The sequence below is a fragment of the Musa acuminata genome, chromosome BXJ2-9, assembly GCF_036884655.1.
Source record: "Musa acuminata AAA Group cultivar baxijiao chromosome BXJ2-9, Cavendish_Baxijiao_AAA, whole genome shotgun sequence".
Lineage (NCBI taxonomy): Eukaryota > Viridiplantae > Streptophyta > Magnoliopsida > Zingiberales > Musaceae > Musa > Musa acuminata.
Genome location: NC_088346.1, coordinates 32400503 through 32411250, shown reverse-complemented (window position 1 = coordinate 32411250; position 10748 = coordinate 32400503). Strand labels below are relative to the sequence as shown.

At 36.5% G+C, this 10748-nt stretch overlaps 1 protein-coding gene across 1 annotated transcript; it reads right to left on the bottom strand.

Moving 5' to 3' along the window:
* Positions 1-349: 349 nt before the first annotated feature.
* On the bottom strand, positions 350-10050 carry LOC135623352 (uncharacterized). Its single transcript, XM_065126214.1, has 12 exons — positions 8983-10050; positions 6888-7090; positions 6583-6780; positions 5560-5631; positions 4422-4517; positions 3526-3605; positions 3280-3355; positions 2851-3061; positions 2355-2551; positions 1969-2074; positions 1430-1519; positions 350-1289 (listed from the first exon to the last, which is right to left on the bottom strand). The coding sequence occupies exons 1-12, from the start codon at positions 9512-9514 to the stop codon at positions 538-540; spliced, it is 2613 nt and encodes an 870-aa protein (XP_064982286.1). The 5' UTR covers positions 9515-10050; the 3' UTR covers positions 350-537.
* Between the last annotated feature and the right edge of the window lie 698 nt (positions 10051-10748).

Below are 10748 nucleotides of genomic sequence, written 5' to 3'. Positions count from 1 at the left end.
GGGCACTTTATTCCCCATTTGCTTCCGTTTCGTGAGTAATAGCAATTAATGACAAGTAATCCACTTAGATACCTAATTATCCTTTCCTTTTTTTTACTTATTTAACTATGTATATTGATAATTGAATTGAAAAAATAATTTAGTCTCCAAATGATTCTGTTTTAAACTGAAATTTAATGTATACTTAGTTTTATATTGCTCCTAATCTTTTACAAAATTTCATGATTATATATATATATATATAAGAAAGGATCCAAGAGAGATTTGTGACGAAACAGCTACTGAATCCATAATTAGCGACAACCGCAGGAACACAATATAGGTTCGCCAGATAGATATGCTGGAGTCGGAGTTCCCAATTCCTGTTCTTATTCTTCAACCCAATAATGACTCCAAAACATTAGGCTTGGTTCCAGTGGATCTTATGGTACCCCTCTTTGTCCAGAATAACGCTATCAACGGTGCGAATTAGAGGTACATGGAGGACGAGCATGAACCCCCTGATGTTGCTCTTCTTATTGAACATGCCTTGGAGTTTCAAGCTCCGACGTTGAAGTAGACGGTGTATGTCTCGTCTCTCAAGCTCAACAATGGCTCCAGCACAAAGTTCTGCTTCGCTCCCTTTGCCACGAAGCTGATGGGATTGTACTGCTTTAACCCGGAAACAGGAGTGAAACTGACCGCCCGCCGGAACGCCACGTCCGAGTTCGAGGAGCAGATGAGTCGAACCTTGGTTCCGGCCGAGTAATCGACTCCACCGGACACGAAGCACCCTCGCTGACTGCTCGACTCCAAGGACACCGTGTCCTGTCTCCCATCCAACCCTTGGACCACACTGAACATAGAATCTGCGGTAGCAGCAGTTGAGACTGCGAGGCCATTGCTCGGCCCTTGATGCGCCACCACCATCCCCGGAAGATCAAACGGCTCCAATGTCGCATCATTCTGAGCCGTCGCCGTCTTCATCTTCTTGGTAGCTAGGAAATGCGGGCGATTAGAGTCTTGGAAGATGACTCTGAACGTGGCATGGACGGCTGAATTCGTCCCTTCCGCCGGCCACTCCTCCATCGTTATCGAACCGTTCGAGTTGGAGAAGACCAAAATCTTCCCGTTGGCCTCCTGGATGAGGGACACCAGCTGACCATTATACGAGGCTGGAACCGCAGTGATCCAATCCGCGATGGAGCTGGAATTCCATGTCTTTATGTCCCACTCTCCACTGGTGAGGCCTGCAAGAAGGTAAGGACCAAAAAGAACTGCCTGCAGAGAACCGTATTCCGGCCGATCATCTGCCAGAATTATGGAGCAAGATCAAAAGTGAGATCGTCATGTCATGTATACCGTTTCCAGTTTGATTTCAGTCGAAGCCAAAAAAAAAAAAGAGTAATGAATGCACCTAATGAACTCTGTGGAATTTATACTCACTGACCTTTTATGGGTTCCGTCCTTAATTTGAGAGGCAGCGCAAGGGTCAAGTTGTCATTTGAAGTCCAATTTCTGGCAACACACAGGAAGTTTCCTACCAAAACACACAAGTATTAGCAAGCTTGAATGACAAAACCAACAACCAACGTAGTGAGAACAATCTCTAGTTTTTCTTTTCTTTCTTTAGAAATCGACAGGTATTTAGAAAATCAAATTAGGTAGCAAAGTTGGACTTATTTTGCAATTGTTTACTGAACTTGTTATACAAAGAAATAAAACCACTGGAAACTAAGGTTTGATGCAGTCAAGTGTCTCATTGTTGCTTGCATCTAAAACACTTCTTCTGCCTTTTCATAAATGAAAATCGTATATCAGTGTCGAGAAAAGCATGACGACAAAGCTCTTTTACACTGACAGAGCTAGCAGGGGTGCCAAATTTCTTTCATACTACATTTTATCAATGAATGTCCGTATCGATTCTTGCAAAAACATCAATAGCCATGACGATGACTATCTCAGATAACACAAGGACAGATATCATACCAGGAGATGGAAGTGGCAGGTTTTGATCATTCAGAGTCACATTTGCACCATCTAAAGATGTCCAAGATGGCATCCGCAGGTTCAAAGTTGAAGATTGACTAGTTGACTGTGCATGTGGGAAACAAAATGTAAGACAAAAGTCAACTAAGTTACTCATAATGTCTCTCAATCAAAAACTAATTCTCATGGCATTAAAAAAACTTCTGTGATATTCTTTGCCAGTGGAAGTGAACCCAACGAGCAAAGGTCTAAACTTAATGCTTTTACAACATGAAACTTGATTAATGCATAATTCTTAAAAAATAAGAATAACATTTACGGGTATGCTCAGCAGACTATATTTAACTGCCAAGCTCATTGATAATCCACAGTAAAAAGATTGGTACCTGGTTAGTCAAGATTCTTATCGAAATTTGGAGATGAGGGTCAAATGAGTAAACAGATTTTGTCTTCTGACTGAGTACAACCCCTGCAGACCTCCAATTAAAAGAACTTGATATATACTGTATTATATAAAGGCTTGGTGTAGTCCCTTTCTCCTCAAAATAAATAGAATCTCCAAGTTTTGAAAATGATTCTATTCCTGCAAAGGGAAAGAGATGATCATATGCAAATACATATGCAGCCATCTAATGATCATGATGATCATAAGCAAATACACATCTAATGAATTACAAATACACAGCAAGATCAGTTGAAACTAAGACAAGTTCAGATTTTTCAGAAACTACTATCTGACATGCAAATGCAGACTTTATGAATTTATGATCGTGTAGTCACTGCCAAATAGATAACTTAGGAAATTTACAAAAGCACAAAGACTTGAAATACCACTTCTGGTAACTTAGGAATCGGAAAGGTCCAGAGGAAACATTACACTACCTGTTCCATAACAACACCAAAATGAATCAAACTTTGTTCCCCACCCATGGTAGCTCCTTGCCTTTGACTGTCCAGGGCCCTGCGGAAGCATGTAAATCATCACCCCAGGCTCCCTTCCTCTTTGAATGCTTAGCACACCATTCATCAATGTTCTCTCATAATAATCAGCATAAGCCATCTCCTTCGTCCATCTAAATAAGTTTCGAGATACCTGCAAGATAGGCATGCAAATTTTTTTGAAAAATGATGAAATTTAATATGCCGACAATTTATTTTATATGAATTAAACATCTTAAAGTAAACTCTAACTCCTCTACCTAACCTTTTTGTATTTGTCATTTCAAGCAAGAACTTCGAATGTAAAAGAAATAACTGTATATTCTGAAAAACATATTAGTGGTAGTACTAGCAAAAGCAAGATTGCCACACCTTAAGCATGTTGTAAGTTGTACAAGATTCTTCGTTTTCTGTGCTTAGTGTATCTGCCAGACGTTTTGGGTCAGACCTGCATATTAAGGTAAAAACAGTCTGTAAACCGTTACAAAGCATCAACACTCAGTAAAGCTAATATTTCTGGCATGAAATTTCAGGATTCATCATCACATGAACAATTTAGTATATATTATGTACATCAGGGTTGTAAACAAGAACAAAATCTTTTGCTAGTTCTATTACCAGAATTCACTGACAGAGGTTCCTCCTGTTGCATAGCTGTGGGAAGAATTCACGATGTCCATAAAGAATGCACCAATCTCCTAAAAAATTAATCAAGTCTATCACTAGGTGATTCAACATACTAAGAGAAATTTTGAGATCTAAATTTCCAGAAGAGAAAAGGATGGATTGCATGGAAGCACTTCTAAAAATTGAAACAAGCCTTTAACTGATGGGCCAATTTCTAGGCCAGAGGCCTATCTTGGAGTTTGGGCAGGAAGTAGGACTAAACTAATAATCAATGGCTCATTTGGCTTCAATACTGTGGTTCAAGTATCTCTCATAAAATTAAAGAATATATATTATCATACTCAGTGATTATATAAATCTTGCATCAAATACATTCAGGTTGTGTCAGACCCAGTCTGGACTTCAACAAGTAAATAATCAAGATTAGGACCTATTTGGTATGGGCTTAAAAGTTTTAACTGAAGGCAGCCAAAAGGGTACTGCTAAGCAGATGGATTTAACATTACCTTGCATCCATGGTTCCACAAGTGCATTTAACCCGATGTGTTTCGTTCATCCAAAAATTACAGTTCTGGTAAGCAATTCAGGTAAAAGAATTATGTGCTAATCATGCAGCTGTGAATGTGAAATTCCAAATATAGCAACAAGTGCTTTCTTGAATGCAATAACATCAGAAGTAACCCTGTATAGTACGGTCATTGAAACCAGGTACAGAGCAACAGACAGAATACTACTCTTCCAATGAAGAGAGTGGAGAACATACTCATGGAAATAATTCAGCTCGGCTAATAAGTTGCTAATGTCAATCGAAAAGTGTCAATCAATTAAATGATTAATGATCTACACACCACTAAAGTCTATACTCAAATGTCAATTATAAATTTTACCTTGTAAAGTGGATCACCCGTGATCTCATATCGCATTTGTGCTCCTATAACAACTGGGATATGTGTATTTGAATGGAAACCAGAAAGGCTATCGGCCTGTAATCAGAAGTATGAAAGAGTTAGCTTCCTTAGCATTACAGATCACAAGGATGGTGAAACTATCATTGTTTATACAATGGATTTTGCACTTTGCAACTACTGTTCATCACCATAAAACACTTGCTGTTGGTTAACTAATGTATGTTAATCATCACATTTTGTGATTAACACAACTGAGACCTGTTGCATAAGATGCCTTCATGAATGGATCTGGTCATATTCTTTGGCATCTAGATTATAGCATTACTGATGACATTTGAAAAGGTATAGACAGAGAAGAATTTGTTGGACAAGGGAAGAAGAGAAGTTTTGTATAAAAAGATCACTACAAGGACTACCATAAATCTTACACTTGTTTATCTCGATTTGCATGTTATTTACAATTTGTTGACTGAAAACACCCTTTATTTTTTTAAAAATAAAATATCCTTCCATTATGTCATCTTTATAACCTTGATTGCAACAGTTCCACATTGTTCCAAGAAATTATCGTGTCAGTTTGTCTGCAGCATATTCTTCTCCTGACAGATATACAATGAGTTTGAATTGGAGATAGAATGCTATAGATTAGGCTGTTTAAAATAGGACAGTGACAAATCCAATTCTGAAGATACAATGTCTTGTTCCAGATATGATAGTTTGAATATCATATTCCATGTCAAAATAAATGTATACGTTGATTTGAAGCAACTAATATGGTGGTAGATATACAGTTAGTGTTGGGTATAGAGTGTTATGGGCTTGGGTGATTGATATTAGACAGTAAAAAAGAAACTTATGAAGAAATATAAATATAAGCTCAATAACAGAGGTATCAGAAAAGGCATTATTAGTCTATCAAAATATCTATATATTAATGTTAATCTTTCATGACACAAGCAGAGTTCAAAAGAGTATGTATCTCATATCATGTGACAAAAAACTGGGGCAAAAATCAAATTGAAACCCTGTTTTCAATTTGAATCAAGTTTACTGCTAGTGAAACAAAAAGAAGATACACAAACTAATATGGAGGCAAAAAGATGTAAAGAATGATTACCTGCACTGCAAGCAAACCAAGAAAACATGGTTTGTCAAAAAGATGAGCCAATACCACATGCTTTGGATCATTCTGCATTAATTTCAAACAAGAATTTGATTTAGTTTTTTCTCCAAGATCCTCAGAAATAAATTAGATGTCCACAGATTGACTCTAAATGCAGGTAACAAATTATTATTACAAATTGTCAGTATTGAAATTCTTCTGAAGCTTTCACTACAATTGCTCTATGAAGCTGTTTTTGAGCCAGACATTATGTAGAAGTACTAGAAAATGGGAGCTGTAACTTCATATTAAATTTTACCTACATGACAATGACAGACTTGTCTAAAAGTCACATCTCTATAGTGATTTTGATCAACTGAAAAAAAGGGTTCCATGTAGCTTAAGAGCACATAACTAAAAGCTTTAGAAACTTCAGTCTAGCTAGCGAAGCAATGGGTACTAAAATTATCTTTATTAATGCTTTAAACAGTTCGACCATTATTCCCCACTCTACATGAGCTTCTTTCCAGCTAAATTTCTTGTAAGTTCAGACCACCTAGATCCAGTAAACTGCATGAAACTATAAGCCTATAAAAACAACAAAAAAGTGATTTTTTCCTAAAAATAATCCATGTTCATCATGTATTAAGATACAAACTTAGAAGAATAAGTGTTAACGTGGGTGCCTGAATAACCAGATATAGATTGTAGCATAGTGAAATTGCTTCAGTAACCTGGATATATTCAGATATATTGCATACAAATTATCAAACAAATGGTACACTTCTTATTGCTTTAAGCAAACCTACAATGTGAATTAATGGAATAACTTCTTGTACATAAAGAAAACAAAAAAAAATGTAGTATTGTTTTTTGGTAAAAAAAACCAAGTATAATCCATCAAGCTGTCTGCTAATGGTAAAATGAGTAGTAAAAAAGCCAAGTATAATCGATCAAGATGAAAAAGCTGTGTAGAAATTACCATACTTCAGACTACATGATTGGAATAAGTATGTAGCAGTTCAAAGAATAATTTACCGTAATACTGTACAGCCTGTAAAGAACATCATTCATCCCACCAGTTTCTTCATTGAGGGACGTCCAATGTCTTTCTATACTGTATTTGAGTATGACATTCTTAACACGGTTGCCAAAGTAATCAGCCATCCCCACCACCATTTGCAATGCTTTGACATTGCTAGCTAATATATATTGATCAAGAAGGCCAGCCATGATCTGCTCATGAATCAGCATTAGTTATTATAGAGTAAATTTAAAGATGAAGACGTAGGCATAAATGTCACAGTAGCTTTCCTTAGTAATCAAGTATCAAGATAGATTACCTTATGAACGGTGTAGTATGGAGCCCAAACACTTTTTATGGCTTCAAAGCGATCAAAAAATTCAGGAGGAAAAGCAGAAAGATATCCTGTGCCTACTTTCTTCTGGCAGTCATAAAGTGCATCAACTACTGATGACATTTTTTCATATAGGGTTTGATTATGTGAACTAGCCCACATCTGAGCAGAGGCACTCATGTAGTGGCCTGCAACATGACAAGAAGTACCATAGACTATTGTTCTGATTTCAAACACAACAAAATAGAGATGACAACAACATAATCATCAACTAAGCTTCCAGGGGCAGTTTAAACAAAAATGACAAAAAGTTGTCATTCCGCTACATGTGTGATAGCCTTAATAGATCTGTAGCTATCTCCGGTAGTTAGCTCAGTGAACGGCAGCACAATTAGAGAGACTAAGGGTCATGTTTCCTTTCTCACTACCCCAGACCAATTTCACCAAAATTTTCTAATAAGAACTAAGCAAAGAAAAACTCGTGATTTGGAAAATGCAAGTGGAGGATCCTTAACAATATACTTAATATGAAGCAAGGAGGAACTAACATACAAGTGCGGTCACATGAGAACATGATGGTTAACAATCACACAACCATGATAGAAACAAGAAATAAGTAGTCAGATTAACTTCAAATGATTAATCGATTATGATCATGACTTTTCCATAATTAATCCATGTATCCCTTACTGTAGGGAATCTGAATGTTCCTTCAATGCCAGGGTAACTTGATAGATAAGGTCATGATAAATAGCTCCAATGTGTCTGACGCCACATAACCTTGTATTTAAATGCTCAATCAAATGAAACGCAAAACATGTAATAGCAACTTAATGGGCCGTAACTTGCAGATATATTAAATATGGCAATCAGGGTTCACGTTTGTAGTTTTTAAATAGAAGACAACTATGCATAACTAGAGTGGTTCATGTTTGTAGTTTTTAAATTAGATGCACAATGAACCATAATTGGAAACCATTGATTTGCTATCTTATGATGTCTGATAAACAATCAAATTTAAGCTACATTTAAGTTTATATACACTATAAATAGAGGAAAACATACGTCAATTACAAGTCTCTTTTACTTGTAATAATACTCGAAGTTAGGTATTGAGCTAAACATATTCGAAATGAACCTATGTATAATGTACACCATGAAAGATTACAAAAAGTTACTAGGGAAGATGTATTAAAACCATTCAAGTTAATCATGGCACTAGTGAACCAATTTCTAATCTCACATAAAGTGTCATATATAATTGTGCTAATGTGTCAGTGGCAAATCTTTAAACAATAATGCCATGATAACCAAAAGGAGGCTTTCCGGATAGTTTAACCACCATGCCATTTGGGTGGTAGCAGTAAGGTGATATAAATATGCTCTGTTTCTTTAAGCATCAACAAGTACAAATTTAAAAAAAAAAATCATTTCTGTTGTCTGAGATACAATAGAACTGTCAGAACCTGACCATGTCAATCTAAAAAGAAACAGAAAAGGTATCACCAAAAGGCTTGACTGATGAAGAGATTAACAAGAAAGGAAGAGTTCATGAAAATTTGATGCCCAACCATGAAAGACATGCCACAGGGAGGTCATAGGATAGAAAGCAATGATTGCTGCATGGCATCTTCAAAAAACATCTTAGTTTTACCACATATAAGGCAGTAAAAAAAAGTTCTTTCAAGTTGAGGAACAACGAGAGAAAATTCAATCCACCACAAAGAAACGAACAATGTGGAAATGACTGCAGATGTTCGAGAGACCCAAAGTGAAAACTAGAGGAGGGAAGGGTCACAATTCTTTCAAGTATTTTACCCCCTGAAATATTGATAGCAAAAGGAAGCACTCTTCAGTGACTCATCAACTACTTATGAGTACATAACATCAATGTGAGATGTTTACTCACGAAGACCAAATATACATCAACCAACAAATGACTTTAACCCAAACAAATTAATGAGAAAAACAGGCACAAAATAGTTTATCCGCGAACTATGATAACAGAACATTATTAGTTCGCAAAAGGCAAGCGGTCAGCATGGGTAATTCCTAATAAAAAAAAGAAGAAGTCACTAACCCACGAAATGACCTCTAAGCTCCACATTTGGCCCCTCCCATCCTCCATAAGGTTCACCAGGAGCTGGAAGACCAGCTTGATGCCTAAAGTTCCAAACCAGTCGGTCGACATCAAGAAGTAACAGGTACTCCAGATTAGTCTGCTTGGCTCGTCCATACATGGAATCCGGGTCGAGGCGGACATCATGGAGAGACACTTCATCAAGGAAATTTCTTCCTTGCTGCCGCATATTAACCCCACCGAAACCCTTCATGCTTCGGTAGAGCATCAGCCAGTCAAACTCCTCCATCGGAGCCTCCTTGTTCCGTAGCTTTCTTGGTCGCAAATCCATCCATGCCGACTCATCGGTAGGGTTTAGGTGGTAATAAGAGAGCATCTGCGCCTTCCAAGTTTGGTTGGTGGTGGACATAAGCTGAGCACGAACCGTGTGAGAGGATAATTGAGTAGGAATGTTGGTGCATTCCTTGCCGGAGACATGACCATACAGTGAGGATGCCAGAAGAAAGAAGCAAAAGATCCAGCGCAGTTCCATATCGTCTTTTGTTGAGGGGTATGAATCAGTTTGATGCAAAGCGAGGAACAAATAGAATTGATGAGGATAAGAATCGAAAAAAAAAGAAAAGAAAATGGAATTGAAGCGACTACATGTCACTCGAATCTCAACTCCTTTTATACGTATCCCCAGAAAATTCAGTACAAAAAAAAAAAAGAAGAGGGTTTTACTTGGAAAGAATGGCTAACTACTGTTCAGAAACCGCAGAAGCAAATGCAAGTGCAAAATCACGCTAAATGCGACCACTATTTCACAAAACTGGAAGACGAAGCAGTGATTGTATGAGAGATATCAATTACAACAGCGATGACAGAGAAGAACGCAGCCCATGACTAACAACACAAGAAGAAAGAAGAAGAAGTAGCAGAATAAGAAGAAGATAAAAAGGGTGTTGTTATCCTTTGAAAGACATGACACTTCCTTGTACCAAGAAACGAGCCCCCCTCACAGGATATAGAACTCTAGAGCGAAAGAGGAATGGAACGGAAAGATTCCAACAAACAAAGAGCCTGAGGATGGGGGCAGGAGGCGGGATATTTATTTATACTCCACTCTACAATAAGGGAGGAGGGTGAGCTGCACAAAGTCGGTCCGTGAACGCAACAACAGTAGGAAAGATAAGATTTTTTTTTCCTTTTTATCTTCCTTCCTTTTTCGTAAAGAATGGAAAAGAGTAGAGATCGCAGCAGAAAGAGAATTATTAACTAATGAAGAGCAGACGAGTATTGTAATCACCATAATTTCTCTCTTTTAAAATATATTACTTATTTTTTATTTAAATTATTATTTTTCTTGTTTATGTATTATGGTTAAGGTAATGATGGATTGATTTCATTAATCACATCGATGAGTTTAATTTTATCAATCAATTAAATTATTAATTGATTTATTTCCTAGTGAATGTTATGATTTTTAAAATTAAATAGTTTATATTCTATTTTTATATGTGAATCATAATAAATAAATATTATATTTCTATCTTTATTTATGAAAATAAATTAAAAATAAAAATTAAATTATTATTTACCTTTTGAGAATATCATATTTTGGGCTCCTCGATATTTCGAGAAGAGGATAGTCGAGGAAAGATAAGAACCTTTATTCTTTTTTAATTAACTTTCATTCATGCTTTGAAATATTTGATGTTATGATTGTTATAATTAGATGATGCATAATAATATTTTAATTTTAAAATTTTATGATTAATAAATAA